Source organism: Oncorhynchus kisutch, linkage group LG4, assembly GCF_002021735.2.
Source record: "Oncorhynchus kisutch isolate 150728-3 linkage group LG4, Okis_V2, whole genome shotgun sequence".
Classification (NCBI taxonomy): domain Eukaryota; kingdom Metazoa; phylum Chordata; class Actinopteri; order Salmoniformes; family Salmonidae; genus Oncorhynchus; species Oncorhynchus kisutch.
The window spans coordinates 8,541,812-8,556,746 of record NC_034177.2 but is presented as its reverse complement, the minus strand read 5'-3'; the positions used below and the strand labels follow the sequence as shown (position 1 = coordinate 8,556,746).

Genomic DNA, 14,935 nt, shown 5'->3' with positions numbered 1-14,935 from the left:
ACATTTATAACAATATTGTTTTCAGGCAATGGAGGGGGATTCGTGAGGGCATGTTTGACCCGGTAAGATCATGTTACTGACAATTTAATCAGATTACCATGAAAACTCTGCCTAATGTTTAGCCTTGTTCATAAGCTTTTGAAAGACGCACTATGCAACATTTTAAAACACTTCTTCTGTTTCTGGAATACAGCTGACAAAACAACAGCTTGCTGGCTTGTGTCTGAGGATTGTCCAGTTTTTATCGGACAAGCTGATGCAGATCATCATCCCAGGTCTTTACGAACTACTGGGCATCCAAGATGCTGCCTCCTCTCCATTGTCACAGAGATCTCTCACAGCGTCACTCACCAGTCTGTTAGACGATAAGACTAACACCAAGTCCCGCGTGAGATTTACTGAGGCTGGTGTACCTAAGAGGCCAGGCAGTCGAAAGTCTTACAATAGCTTTCGCATCCCGACTCCCTACCCTTCCTCCAACTGTATGGAGCAGGAAGAGGAAGAAGAGCAGGAATCACAACTTAAGTTCAAGGAGATTTACCTGACTAAGGGCAGTGGAAGCTACCTGCCCAAGGGGGCCATGAGGTATGTTCTTAAAGGGAAATTTAACAACTTCATATTCATCTAGACAATCTGGACCCTTTCTTTCTAAAATTATCTGCCGAAATTGTTGCCACCCCTATTACTAGCCTGTTCAACCTCTCTTTCGTGTCGTCTGAGATTCCCAAAGATTGGAAAGCAGCTGCGGTCATCCCCCTCTTCAAAGGGGGGGGACACTCTTGACCCAAACTGCTACAGACCTATATCTATCCTACCGTGCCTTTCTAAGGTCTTCGAAAGCCAAGTCAACAAACAGATTACCGACCATTTCGAATCTCACCATACCTTCTCTGCTATGCAATCTGGTTTCAGAGCTGGTCATGGGTGCACCTCAGCCATGCTCAAGGTCCTAAACGATATCTTAACCGCCATCGATAAGAAACATTACTGTGCAGCCGTATTCATTGATCTGGCCAAGGCTTTCGACTCTGTCAATCACCATATCCTCATCGGCAGACTCGACAGCCTTGGTTTCTCAAATGATTGCCTCGCCTGGTTCACCAACTACTTCTCTGATAGAGTTCAGTGTGTCAAATCGGAGGGTCTGCTGTCCGGACCTCTGGCAGTCTCTATGGGGGTGCCACAGGGTTCAATTCTTGGACCGACTCTCTTCTCTGTATACATCAATGAGGTCGCTCTTGCTGCTGGTGAGTCCCTGATCCACCTCTACGCAGACGACACCATTCTGTATACTTCCGGCCCTTCTTTGGACACTGTGTTAACAACCCTCCAGGCAAGCTTCAATGCCATACAACTCTCCTTCCGTGGCCTCCAATTGCTCTTAAATACAAGTAAAACTAAATGCATGCTCTTCAACCGATCGCTACCTGCACCTACCCGCCTGTCCAACATCACTACTCTGGACGGCTCTGACTTAGAATACGTGGACAACTACAAATACTTAGGTGTCTGGTTAGACTGTAAACTCTCCTTCCAGACCCATATCAAACATCTCCAATCCAAAGTTAAATCTAGAATTGGCTTCCTATTTCGCAACAAAGCATCCTTCACTCATGCTGCCAAACATACCCTTGTAAAACTGACCATCCTACCAATCCTCGACTTTGGCGATGTCATTTACAAAATAGCCTCCAATACCCTACTCAACAAATTGGATGCAGTCTATCACAGTGCAATCCGTTTTATCACCAAAGCCCCATATACTACCCACCATTGTGACCTGTACGCTCTCGTTGGCTGGCCCTCGCTTCATACTCGTCGCCAAACCCACTGGCTCCATGTCATCTACAAGACCCTGCTAGGTAAAGTCCCCCCTTATCTCAGCTCGCTGGTCACCATAGCATCTCCCACCTGTAGCACACGCTCCAGCAGGTATATCTCTCTAGTCACCCCCAAAACCAATTATTTCTTTGGCCGCCTCTCCTTCCAGTTCTCTGCTGCCAATGACTGGAACGAACTACAAAAATCTCTGAAACTGGAAACACTTATCTCCCTCACTAGCTTTAAGCACCAACTGTCAGAGCAGCTCACAGATTACTGCACCTGTACATAGCCCACCTATAATTTAGCCCAAACAACTACCTCTTTCCCAACTGTATTTAATTTTAATTTATTTATTTATTTTGCTCCTTTGCACCCCATTATTTTTATTTCTACTTTGCACATTCTTCCATTGCAAAACTACCATTCCAGTATTTTACTTGCTATATTGTATTTACTTTGCCATCATGGCCTTTTTTGCCTTTACCTCCCTTCTCACCTCATTTGCTCACATTGTATATAGACTTGTTTATACTGCATTATTGACTGTATGTTTGTTTTTACTCCATGTGTAACTCTGTGTCGTTTTATCTGTCGAACTGCTTTGCTTTATCTTGGCCAGGTCGCAATTGTAAATGAGAACTTGTTCTCAACTTGCCTACCTGGTTAAATAAAGGTAAAATAAATAAAATAAAAAATAAAAATCTCCAGCATCACCATATGTGAAAATTACACATTTCCATGCTTTGTAGTAAAAAAAATATAGAGGGATGTAACTGTTTCCAATAGTGCTAAGAAATTAGTGCTTTTTGAGGTTGGTTTGGTTTCGATTCAAATATTAAAAAAATAATCACGGTTTTGGATACTTTTTTTAGACATTGAATGCACTATGGATTATGTGTGTTGAATGCTGTAACAACACATAATAAAACAATGAATAAAAGTCCCATGATGGTAGTGACTGTCCATTACTGTTTATGACTTATCAACCATCATTTACTTTCTCATATAAAATATTTATTTGATGACTTTATTATTTCATTCCAAGTCATCAACTCATCTCTATAGAGCTGCTGCTTATCCTGTCTGACAAAATCACTATTTTAGTAGTTCTTCTAAGTAAATAAGACCTACTTTTATGACCACTGAACACCAACTGTCAATCACTTAGATCATGTATTTCCAGGTAGAGAATCCTCGCAACACAACTGCTTTTTATCTCTCTCATGCATTCTCTCGTCTCTCCGTCTCAGTCAATGAGGTTTCCGTATCTGCTCCACACAGAGTGGACAAGTAAGTGGGCGTGCAATGGATTATGGGCTTTAATTGCCATATTTTCTGTGCTAAACTATGTAGAATATTGACCTGTTGGAAACTACAACTCCCTACTACATTGCATAGTTCGTGCTTGATCTGATTTATCTCTACAGAAACTGAGCATCGAGCTCACAGAAGAAGAAAAAAATTAACTATATGGAATTCAAATAATTGAGCCGACGTCGGTCAATTAGTTGTTTAAAAACCGAAAAATAACAAAAATGTTGGTTAAATGCTCAGCTCTAGAGTCTAATGACATCATCAGTGTGCATCGTGTGATTTTAACCAATTATGAGTAGGCATTGCCTACTAATTGGTTGATGTCATAGAAAACACTTATCTTCCTCTTTCTTTTTTACTATAAAACATAGAAATGCCCGTTTTTCACATATGCTGATGTTGGGGTGGTGCTGGAGATGATGAATATGAAGTTGAAACATTTAGAAATTTCCCTTTAACATTTCTTCAAACTGCCTTGTATTTATGATTGTCCTTGAAGTTATTAGAAGTTACAGTATTTGAAGTTTATAGCAATTTGGATTTTTGTAGAGGATAGATATTGCCAGGATAGATAGATATCTACAGGCCAGTTTCAATACAAATGACTTATACAAAATACATTTTATTGGGCTTTAGAAATTAAACAGTTAGGCTGACATCACACTAAGGTTTTTTCTCAGAGAAACAGCAGCGTTTTCCTCATTGTTTTCAATGGTGCAGATGTATTTGACACACTGAATGTGCATCACAGCCTTACATATTATTTGTTTGACTTTGATGATTTCTGTTGTTTTTTTCCCCAAGGATTCTAACCTCTCTGTCTGATGTGCAGAAAAAAACAACCAACTCTGAGACGCTACAAGTCCTCTTAGGTGTCTCAGAGGACACCCTCGTCACCTGTGTGCAGGACAGCCTGCAAGGTTCTCTCTCCAAACTTGCATGCATGTCCAATTCTCCATCTGGAAGTGCAGGCTCTATGATGCTAACCCCTGCTGTAATGGCAGAGTTGGCTAAAGATGTCAAGTCGGCCTTATCAGTGGTCGTTAAGAGTGCCTCCTCTAGCCAAACCTCTCTAGTGACACCGGTAAGGGGAGACTCACAGACCATGGTGACTGAGAGCATGGTGAGAGAGCTGGCTGCTAAACTTGAAAAAGTTGACCAAGAGAGCAAGAGTCTAACAGGGCAAGTCATGACCACCATCTCTGACCCAATGGTGGCTTTTGTTGACGAGAACGAACAGAATTTGCTGGAAGATCTGAAGGACAAGATCACGTATTTGGCATCGCACGTTGGCTTCATTGAGGATCTTGATGCCCTGATAAGGAAATACGAGAGCAGCTACAATATTAGTGAATCTGGTTCCTCCTGCACGCTCACATCTAAGAGCATCCAAAAACTCTCCAGCCGGGAGTTTCAAACATCAGCAATACAAGCAGTGAGTGGAGTTCTTGACAAAAAAGTCAGTAGTTTGAGCTTTCCTAGTTCAGTCGTTCAGTCTGAGTTAACAGGTGCTGTATCAGGTCAAACATTGTCTGGCATTGTAAAGACAGAGTCAATTCACCCAGTGGGCTCAGCAGCGTCAGTAGTTGTTAAGACTTTCGTGTCAGATATGAAGTCCTTGGCTGAATCTGAAGAGAGTCCCCAACAGAAGAGTGCCTGGTCTGCTGCTGTTCACATTTACCACAGCATCCAAAACAACTTGAAAGATTATTTCGGCAAGCTTCAGCGATGTGCCTTAAAGAGCATTGTCACATATGATGATAACATCACAAATGCTGAGTTTAAGGAGACAGTTCCACTTCCTTGCTTAAACATGAAATATAGGCCCAGTAAGAGTGAGCCTCAGTTGCCAGAGTCCACTGGTGCAGTTACTTTACAAAGAGGCCTAAGTGAGAGATCAAAACTTCTTTGGGCACACACTGAGTCAGAAGAAAGCAAGCTCCTTCTGACAACTTGCACCAAAGAAGTAATCTCAGAGCTTCTGGTCTTGTACAACACTGAGATGTCAAAGGAGGACCCCCTGTACACTGTTGGAGAAAAAGGATCAGGCTTCTCTATTGAGAGAGAGAAATTTGTAGAGGGTGTTCTGGCTCAGCTTGGGGATATCTCCCATTCCAGGTCCTCATCACCAATAGTTTGTGAGTTCTCCTGTCAAAATGAGGACAGCAGAAGTAAGGCCACAGCTTCTTTGACCAGTCTGTTAGATTGTATTAGAAAACTCTCAAGTGAGGAATTCAAGAGAGACACCACTCAAGCAGTGAGTGAGTTCCTAGTTAAAAAGTCCACCAGTAGCTTAACTAGTGCACAGCCTGCTTATTCTGTAGCATCCAGGTCTTGTTCCGTTCAAAACCAGAGAACCTTGTCAAAGCATATTTGTGCGGATTCTGCTGCCTTTGGCATCATTGACACATTTGTGGAAGACCTGCAGAGCTTGGCGCAACCTGCAGAAGTAGAGGAGAGAGAACCTGACCTCCAGGAAAATGTACAAAAGCGAAAGAGCAGGATCTGGTCTGCTACCACTAGTTTATATACAAATATTAAGAAGACATTAAAGGGCTTCACCATTCACCGGCGGAGGTCAGACGTGCAGAGAAGAATGTCTAGCCATACACCCACAGAGGACTCTGGACATCTTGTGACTAAGGAGTACCTTGGTTTGGCAAGCCAGAACTTGACGCAAGCTAGTAAGAGTGTGCCTCACTTGCCCAGTTTGAACCAGGAAGTGACTCTACACATGGGTGTCAGCGAGAGTTCAAAACTTCTCTGGATTGAAACAGACGAGGGTCTAATGAACAATAGTACCAAACAGGTCATTTCAACAATCTTGACCTCATGCGAGGATCAGACATCAAATGCACCTTGCTTCTCCACAGTAGGAAAGAAAATATCTGATATGTCCCTTGAGGTCAACATGTTGGTAGGTGGTGTTCTGTCTCAGCTGAAGGACATCTCCTTGTCAAGGTCCCCAACACCATGTGAAGACATGTTTGAACGTCTCCAAGGTTCTACTGAGCGAACCTCTCCAGTAAGTCTAGATTGCTGCACGGCTGCCTCCAAAGGCATTGCATCTTCCCACAGTCTTTCAACAAAGAGCCTCCAAAAACTCTCTAGTCATGAGTTCCAAACCAAAGCTGAGAAAGGAGTGAGTGAGGTCCTCTCTAGATCATTTAACATTGTGGAGGAAGGTACAACAGATAAGTACCTTCAGTCTGTATCTACATCCACCACATCTACTGATATTATACAAACCATGGTGAAAGACCAGCAGGAGCTCACCCAGACCACCCAATCATCTGACATGGTATCTGGAACCTCCCTGCTCACCACTGGAGAGGTTTCTGAGAAAAGGATCTGGTCTGTTGCTCGTAACATCTACTACAGTCTGCAATGTAAGATTACGGAGTTTCTCAGAAAAGATCTTCAAAGATCAGACACAACACTTGGTTCAATCCAAATCTTTACACATCAAAGTAGTCCTGCATCACAAAGAGCAAGTCTCGGCCATCTTGAGGTCAACCAGAGCAGTGTTACACCTGGTGGAAACAATGCCTGTGTGGACATTCCGCACAAATTACTACCTAAAACCACTGAGCTCTCAGGATCCATGCTGGAGGATATTGACACGATCCGTTGTAGGAGTGCTGACAGCCAAAATACAAGAAATACCTCTTCTTCACGCTCCTCCATCTCTCTAACACCTACTTCAAAATTAAGGCAGTCGAAATGGCACTTTGCCTTACCCGGGACTCCCATCCCCACTGAGTTTCCTGCTCAGATTGACTTTCCCATTGTTAGAAACACAATCATTGAGGACTTCTTTCACACAGAGGACTTACTTCCTGTAACCTTTGTGGACAAAGTCAGGCAAGCTGCTGGGGTGGTAGTGGACATTATGGTGGAAAGTGTTGAGAACACACAGGAAAATGGACAGGGTGCTTCACATCTTGACGACCTCCGATCTGCTGTTAGGAAATTGAGAAAAATCATATCCACTTGGACCATCCACATTTTCAGCCATGAATTGGTGGATAAAGTGATAGCCCTTCAGGACAGCCACAGCACTCCACAGGTCTTAACATTAGAAGCAGCCAAAAGTGCTTCAGACTCCATTCTTTCAAGGCTGAAATGGGGAAAGGAACAATGTGCCATATCCAAGGAGCTCTCCTCTCAGCTTCTCCAGATATTTGCTGAAGAGACAGTGAAGGGCTTCCTGAGACAGTGGTCAGATGATTATGAAAACATAAACTTTGATGTTTCAGTCCAGAATGATCCAAAGACTTCTACTTGCATGGTCATTCTTCAAATGATCACCAAAGCCACTGCTAAATGTTATTTTGAGTCCACTACCAGCGTGGCCACCAGTGACATTGTAGAAGGCGTGTTTGATTTGGAAAGGGATACCATCAGCAGTACTGGAGAGCAGGTCCTCACCTTTAACACAAAGGTATAGTACACATACATCTTTCATGAATAACACTGCTGTTAACCTTTTATGAGATATATGACTCTTTGTGTCATGGCATTGCACTGCTTCTTTGCAATTGATATCCTGTACTTTAAGATATCGAAAAAATTTCAGTTTGTTTTAATGTGCCTTTTCCCACCAACCAGGGTTCCAAGAAAGTTAGTAAGAACCTCTGTCCTCAAGAGTCTCTGGAGTACCAGCCTCAGAACATTTCCCCTACTGTGTACTTTACAGGTAAGCCCTGCTGTTGTTGAGGCTGCTGCTCAGTCAAGACGGAGACATTATCACTTTACCATTCCACTAATTCATTTGGAAAGACATTGTACTCCTCTGAGTTGTTACCTATGACATACTGTACTGTGGGCTGGGTGGTAGCCTAGTGGGTTAAGAGGTTGGGCCAGTAACCGATAGGTTGCTGGTTCAGAATCCCTGAGTTCACGAGGCAAAATCTGTCAATGTGCTCTTGAGCTAGGCACTTCATCCTAATTGCTCCTGTAAGTCTCTCTGGATAACTGTGTCTGATAAATGAGTTAAAATGTAAATTGATGGCATGCTGGATGGTCTTTCGTTGCAGAGACGATGACAACATCTCATGGCTCCTTTTCTCCAGAGGGAATTTATGATATCGCATCGTCCTTCCCACTTGAAGAGAAGAGTCGCAAACCCTCCCTTTTCACCAGATTGTCTAGATCCATCAAGAAAGGCTTTCTCAGCCCATTCAAATCTTCAAGGAAAAACAAATTATTTAATTAAATTCCTCATTATAACAACGAGAGCATTCATTTGTTCAGATGAGAGTCTAATCGTATTGGTCACACACGCAGAAAACAACTGTGAGAGGCTTTATTACGAGCACATTCCCAACAATGCAGAGTTAAAAAAGTAAGAAAATATTTTCTAAATAGTAACACAATAACAATAACAAGGCTATATACAAGGAGTACCAGTACCGAGTCAATGTGCATGGGTGCGAGGTAGTTGAGGTAATACAGTATGTCCATGTAGGTAAGGGTAAAAGTGACTATGCAATCAGCATAGATAAAAAACACAGTAGCAGCAACTAGTGTGAAAGTCGGGTCAGTGTCACAGTGAATGTGTGGGTAGAGTGTAGTGAGTGTGCATCGAGCCAATTCAAGAGAGTCAGTGGAAAACAATTAGAAAAATACATCAATGACAAAGGTCAATGCAAATAGTGCAGGTGGCCATTTAATTAACGTTCAGCAGTCTAATGGCTTGGGGGTAGAAGCTGTTCAGCAGTCTAATGGCTTGGGGGTAGAAGCTGTTCAGCAGTCTGACTTGGGGGTAGATGCTGTTCAGCAGTCCTATAACTTGGGGTAGAAGCTGTTCAGCAGTCTAATGGCTTTGGGGTAGAAGCTGTTCAGCAGTCTAATGGCTTGGGGGTAGAAGCTGTTCAGCAGTCTAATGGCTTGGGGGTAGAAGCTTGTTCAGCAATCTAATGACTTGGGGGTAGAAGCTGTTCAGCAGTCGTATGACTTGGGGGTAGAAGCTGTTCAGCAATCTAATGACTTGGGGGTAGAAGCTGTTCAGCAGTCGTATGGCTTGGGGGTAGAAGCTGTTCTGCAGTCTAATGACTTGGGGGTAGAAGCTGTTCAGCAGTCTAATGACTTGGCGTAGAAGCTGTTCAGCATTCTAATGACTTGGAGGTAGAAGCTGTTCAGAATTCTAATGACTTGGGGGTAGAAGCTGATCAGCAGTCTAATGGCTTGGGGATAGAAGCTGTTCAGCAGTCTAATGACTTGGGGGTAGAAGCTGTTCAGCATTCTAATGACTTGGGGGTAGAAGCTGTTCAGCAGTCTAATGACTTGGGGGTAGAAGCTGTTCAGCAGTCTAATGACTTGGGGGTGGAAGCTGTTCAGCAGTCTAATGACTTGGGGGTGGAAGCTGTTCAGCAGTCTAATGGCTTGGGGGTAGAAGCTGTTCAGGAGTCTTATGGCTTGGGGGTAGAAGCTGTTCAGCAGTGTAATGGCTTGGGGATAGAAGCTGTTCAGCAGTCTAATGACTTGGGGGTAGAAGCTGTTCAGCATTCTAATGACTTGGGGGTAGAAGCTGTTCATCAGTCTAATGGCTTGGGGGTAGAAGCTGTTCAGCAGTCTAATGACTTGGGGGTAGAAGCTGTTCAGCAGTCTAATGACTTGGGGGTAGAAGCTGTTCAGCAGTCTAATGACTTGGGGGTAGAAGCTGTTCAGCAGTCCAATGACTTGGGGGTAGAAGCTGTTCAGCAGTCTAATGACTTGGGGGTGGAAGCTGTTCAGCAGTCTAATGACTTGGGGGTAGAAGCTGTTCAGCAGTCTAATGGCTTGGGGGTAGAAGCTGTTAAGGAGCCTTTTGTCCCAGACTTGGTGCTCTCGTATCGCTTCCCGTGTGGTAGCAGAGTGAACAGTCTATGACTTGGGTGGTTGGAGCCTTTTGCCAATCATTTACATATCACTTACTTTATTTTTATTTGATTTGATGTCATATTGTAAAAGTATGTATCTGTTTTGCTGAAAATATGATTTTGAAAACAATGAATGTCTACAAGTGCTTCATAAAACAGTTATATTTATTTTTGTATTTTCAAAAGACAGCAAATAGCCAATCAAGTATCAACATAAGTGAAATGAAAGACAGATTTCATTTTCAGTGAATAATTGTCTTGTCCAGTAAGCAACTCAATGACAGCGATTCAATGACATCATTAGATCACCTCCAAGAAGCATCTTCAACGTTCACCTGACAACCCATTGGATAAGACACATACACTAACCAAGTGTTTCTTACCTGTCAAGAAGGTTGAGAAGGTTGTTCTGAACTGACTTGTCTAGTGAAATAAAGGTTAAATAAACTATTTAAGCTGTCTGCTATATTGCTGTGTAAATCCACACACTGCAGGGGAATGATGACACATGCTGTGCTAACACATCGTCACAGTAGTTGTCAGTTTTGTAACGTAAATAAAGAGTTTGTCAAATACTCTGTGAAATACAGTATGTATTATTTTGACACTGCACAGACTCATATGAGCAATAATGATCCACATCTTAATAAAAGAGTTTTAAGGCAGCAGGATAAAGGGGGGGGGGGGGGGGGGGTTGGAGCCTCAATTAGACCCATGTCAAACACTTACAATCACGTACAGTACAACCACATTCAGTACAATCACATACAGCACAACCACATAGTCACATTCAGTACAATCACATACAGCACAACCACATAGTCACATTCAGTACAATCACATACAGCACAACCACATAGTCACATTCAGTCAACTGAATGATTCTAGAATAATAATAATTCCATTCACATTTGGCTACTACAAATAGCCAGTGAAATATGATACGTTTTTTGTTACTTGAGAATAGGAATGACTGAGAATCCACTGCCTGCCTTTGTAAACTTTCTGCACACAAATCAAACACAGTACTGACTATATCTATAAGCCTCATCCAAAGGAACGTAATTCTAAGTCGTCCGCATTGTTTCAGGCATCATCCGTTCCAAAGTCTCATCTTGTTCACTGTAAAAAATAAAAACTCAAATAAGAGTTCCTTTTTGGACAATTCCAGGTTGTCCCTCCTTGTTTCAGTATGTTTAATCTGCCTAATGACCAGGATCCTGGTGTCTACCCAATGTGCTGAGCACTCCTCCTGGCCAGAGTCCGCGCTACATTCAGCTGCTGCAACCATGGTCTCTGTGTGAAGGCACTGTTAGAGAGTCAATCAACCAGAACAAGGTTAGGAGACCAAATCTGTGTCCTAGCATTGTGAAATACTGTATATGTAATGGCCTCAATACATTAATGAAGCGCCCTTACATTCTATCCTCTCCCCATACTGAAACAACTTGTTAGGGTGAACCAATAAGACACTATATACCTTCTAAGCATGATAGTTGGCTGATGATTTGTTTCAGGACTTGTTAGGGTAAACCAATAACAGCTTCTAACCCCAAGTCATAAGACTGCTGAACAATTAATCAAATGGCCACCGGACAAGTTCAACTGTTTTATTATTTGTTACTTTAGTTTATTGGGTAAATATTCTCTTAACTCTTCTTGAACTGCACTGTTTGTTAAGGGCTTGTAAGTAAAGTATTTCACGGAAAGATCTACACTTGTTGTATTCAGCGCATGTGACAAATAAAGTTTGAGTTGATTTGATTTGACTATGTACCTTCTAAGCATGATGGTTGGCTCATGATTTGTTTGTACTGAAATCTATTCAGGGAGGATAAGGGTATATCATAGGCAGTGATGAAGTGATGAAATTTACCCACAAAAAGTGGGTAAATGCTTGAACCAAATAAAATAAAAGTGTGTAAACAGCTTTTACATGTGTCCCCACCACCACTGATTATAGGAGGCTTCTTCTGACAGTATTCACACCTTTCATAAGAAACCTCCAGAGAAATATTCATATTCACCGTAGCTGTCATTTAAACTTGGACTAACCTGGCCAAGGCCAAACAGTATATGGCGTTTTCTCTGGGTGTGCGGTCGCAGTGGAGAGAAAAGGCCTCCAGTGAGGTGGTGAGGATCTGGGCGGAGTTTGGTGAGGCAAACACAGGTCTGAGATTGGTGTCTCTGGAAATGGGCGGGAGCGGGACTCTGCTCCTCCATTGGTTGCTGTTCTGATCCCCACTCTCATCCTCCTCACATCCCTTCCCTCCACATCCCCTCTTCTTCTCTCTTTCATCCCTCGTGGCCACAGGGTGTAGCTTCGGTAGTTGAAGAGGTTTATCCTGGGATGCCAGGGAGCGGAGCGGGCAGGATACATGAGATGGGCAGTTGATGGGGGTCAAACGTCGAGAGGCTGTGGACATCACCCTGATACCCGCCTTGGCCTCACTCCTCCTGGGCTTGGAGGACATCTTGGGGAGGGTGAAGCCGTCCACCAGGACCGTGTCGCCCACCCTGGTCCTGAACGGAGCCCTGTTGAGGCCCATGCAGTGCCTGGATGCTGCCCTCCTCTGCCCCAGCCTCACCCAGCCCTTTATCTGGAGGTATGTCCGCATGGGCAGGGCCATACCTGGGAGGACCACCACAGAGCACAGCTTGGTGGCCAGGTGACGCACACACTCCCTGTGGCCGTACTGAAGGGCGATCCTCAGGGGGTCACGACCCTGGGGATCCCGACAGGCAAGGGTCAGAATGCTGCTGGCGATAAAGAGTTTGAGGATGGTGAGCTGGCCGCGCTCGATGGAGGCGACAGCGGGACACTTGGCGACGTCGGGGTGGGCCGTCTGGTGGCACCACTCACGGTAAGGGTGAACCCCCACCGGTTCAATGACACGCACCCCCCTCTCCAGCAGCCAGCCGGCCAGGTCCAGGTGGCCCAGAGAAGCAGCGATGTAGAGTGCCACCCGGAGCTGGAACCTGGAATAATACAGAATCAATGTATTTATAACACGTTTCAAGTTTTTTTTGTCAAGTTCACAAGATACAGTGGGTTATAAAACAGTACAGTAAAAAGCTTACTTGCAAACTCTTTCCCACAATGCAGTATTAAATATCAGGGTAAGAGAAAAAACATATGAAGGAAAAAACTTTCATATCATTGTAAGCTATATACAGGGTCAGTACTATCATTGTAAGCTATATACAGGGTCAGTACTATCATTGTAAGCTATATACAGGGTCAGTACTATCAATGTAAGATATATACAGGGTCAGTACTATCATTGTAAGCTATATACAGGGTCAGTACTATCATTGTAAGCTATATACAGGGTCAGTACTATCATTGTAAGCTATATACAGGGTCAGTACTATCATTGTAAGCTATATACAGGGTCAGTACTATTATTGTAAGCTATATACAGGGTCAGTACTATCATTGTAAGCTATATACAGGGTCAGTACCATCATTGTAAGCTATATACAGGGTCAGTACTATCATTGTAAGCTATATACAGGGTCAGTACTATCATTGTAAGCTATATACAGGGTCAGTACTATTATTGTAAGCTATATACAGGGTCAGTACTATTATTGTAAGCTATATACAGGGTCAGTACCATCATTGTAAGCTATATACAGGGTCAGTACTATCATTGTAAGCTATATACAGGGTCAGTACTATCATTGTAAGCTATATACAGGGTCAGTACTATCATTGTAAGCTATATACAGGGTCAGTACCATCATTGTAAGCTATATACAGGGTCAGTACTATCATTGTAAGCTATATACAGGGTCAGTACTATCATTGTAAGCTACATACAGGGTCAGTACTATCATTGTAAGCTATATACAGGGTCAGTACTATCATTGTAAGCTACATACAGGGTCTGTACTATCATTGTAAGCTATATACAGGGTCAGTACTATCATTGTAAGCTATATACAGGGTCAGTACTATTATTGTAAGCTATATACAGGGTCAGTACCATTATTGTAAGCTATATACAGGGTCAGTACTATCATTGTAAGCTATATACAGGGTCAGTACCATCACTGTTGATAGTAAGTCTATCATACAGTTCAGTGTGTAGATGTGTATTCTGACCTCATCACAGGTCTCTCCCTAGATAGGTGTCGTTGGACGGTCAGTCTGTGTCCCAGGAAGCAGCCTCTGAGGAACTCCGCCCACCCATCCCAGGTGTCCAACCGTAGAGTAGCCCCTGGGAGACAGAGACACATGCAGGTTGTCCTCCTGGTTGCCATGAACCAAGAATGTGTTCCATACAGTCCATTTGTCTCTGTGTTACATCCATAAGGTGTTTAGCCAGAGGACCATTGATCTACTGCACAAGGAAGGCCATACCCAGGTCAATGGCGTAGTCGTGCAGCCGGTTGCAGTCGTAGAGTTGCAGGCCGGTGGGAGAGCTCAGTCTGAAGGAGCTGACGGGAAGCCCACACTGCTGGGACACCAGGGTCATGAGCCTGGCCACAGACGTACTCAGGAGAAACACAGTGCCCGAGACTGAGAGGGTCTCCCCCGTCACGGCACTGAACACACGCACCACCGGCTCCCGCTGAAGTATAAGACCATGGACACACAGTAAATTCACTTGTTTTACATAAATACCTATGTTGTGTTTATACACCGAGTAAACAAAACATTATGGACACCTGTTCTTTCCATGACAAAGACTGACCAGGTGAATCAAATCAAATCAAATTTTATTTGTCACATACACATGGTTAGCAGATGTTAATGCGAGTGTAGCGAAATGCTTGTGCTTCTAGTTCCGACAATGCAGTAATAACCAACAAGTAATCTAGCTAACAATTCCAAAACTACTACCTCATAGACACAAGTGTAAGGGGATAAAGAATATGTACATAAAGATATATGAATGAGTGATGGTACAGAGCGGCATAGGCAA

The 14,935-nt window shown here is 43.3% G+C and overlaps 3 protein-coding genes across 3 annotated transcripts; 2 read left to right on the top strand and 1 right to left on the bottom strand.

Moving 5' to 3' along the window:
* Window positions 1-50: 50 nt before the first annotated feature.
* On the top strand, window positions 51-6,167 carry LOC116373912 (uncharacterized). The gene is made up of 4 exons (XM_031822219.1): window positions 51-62; window positions 194-585; window positions 3,943-4,573; window positions 6,141-6,167. Exons 1-4 carry the CDS (start codon window positions 51-53, stop codon window positions 6,165-6,167), a joined length of 1,062 nt encoding a protein of 353 aa, XP_031678079.1.
* A 369-nt stretch (window positions 6,168-6,536) lies between these two features.
* LOC116373928 (uncharacterized) lies at window positions 6,537-8,541 on the top strand. The gene is made up of 3 exons (XM_031822356.1): window positions 6,537-7,582; window positions 7,750-7,837; window positions 8,178-8,541. The coding sequence occupies exons 1-3, from the start codon at window positions 6,743-6,745 to the stop codon at window positions 8,354-8,356; spliced, it is 1,107 nt and encodes a 368-aa protein (XP_031678216.1). The 5' UTR covers window positions 6,537-6,742; the 3' UTR covers window positions 8,357-8,541.
* A 2,141-nt stretch (window positions 8,542-10,682) lies between these two features.
* Window positions 10,683-14,601, bottom strand: LOC116373927 (protein ANKUB1-like). Its single transcript, XM_031822355.1, has 4 exons — window positions 14,371-14,601; window positions 14,113-14,227; window positions 12,057-12,980; window positions 10,683-11,310 (listed from the first exon to the last, which is right to left on the bottom strand). The coding sequence occupies exons 1-4, from the start codon at window positions 14,483-14,485 to the stop codon at window positions 11,229-11,231; spliced, it is 1,236 nt and encodes a 411-aa protein (XP_031678215.1). The 5' UTR covers window positions 14,486-14,601; the 3' UTR covers window positions 10,683-11,228.
* Between the last annotated feature and the right edge of the window lie 334 nt (window positions 14,602-14,935).

Bases quoted from the DNA above. Each gene is read 5' to 3' on its own strand.
- LOC116373912 (XM_031822219.1), top strand. The intron at 586-3,942 runs GTATGTTCTTAA...TTTTTCCCCAAG, and splicing joins CTGCCCAAGGGGGCCATGAG to GATTCTAACCTCTCTGTCTG. The intron at 4,574-6,140 runs GTGAGTGGAGTT...AACGTCTCCAAG, and splicing joins AAACATCAGCAATACAAGCA to GTTCTACTGAGCGAACCTCT.
- LOC116373928 (XM_031822356.1), top strand. From the start codon at position 6,743: ATGCTGGAGGATATTGACACGATCCGTTGTAGGAGTGCTGACAGCCAA. The intron at 7,583-7,749 runs GTATAGTACACA...CCCACCAACCAG, and splicing joins TCCTCACCTTTAACACAAAG to GGTTCCAAGAAAGTTAGTAA. The intron at 7,838-8,177 runs GTAAGCCCTGCT...CTTTCGTTGCAG, and splicing joins CCCTACTGTGTACTTTACAG to AGACGATGACAACATCTCAT.
- LOC116373927 (XM_031822355.1), bottom strand. From the start codon at position 14,485: ATGACCCTGGTGTCCCAGCAGTGTGGGCTTCCCGTCAGCTCCTTCAGA. The intron at 14,228-14,370 runs GTATGGCCTTCC...TCTGTCTCCCAG, and splicing joins CGACTACGCCATTGACCTGG to GGGCTACTCTACGGTTGGAC. The intron at 12,981-14,112 runs GTCAGAATACAC...GTATTATTCCAG, and splicing joins AGGGAGAGACCTGTGATGAG to GTTCCAGCTCCGGGTGGCAC.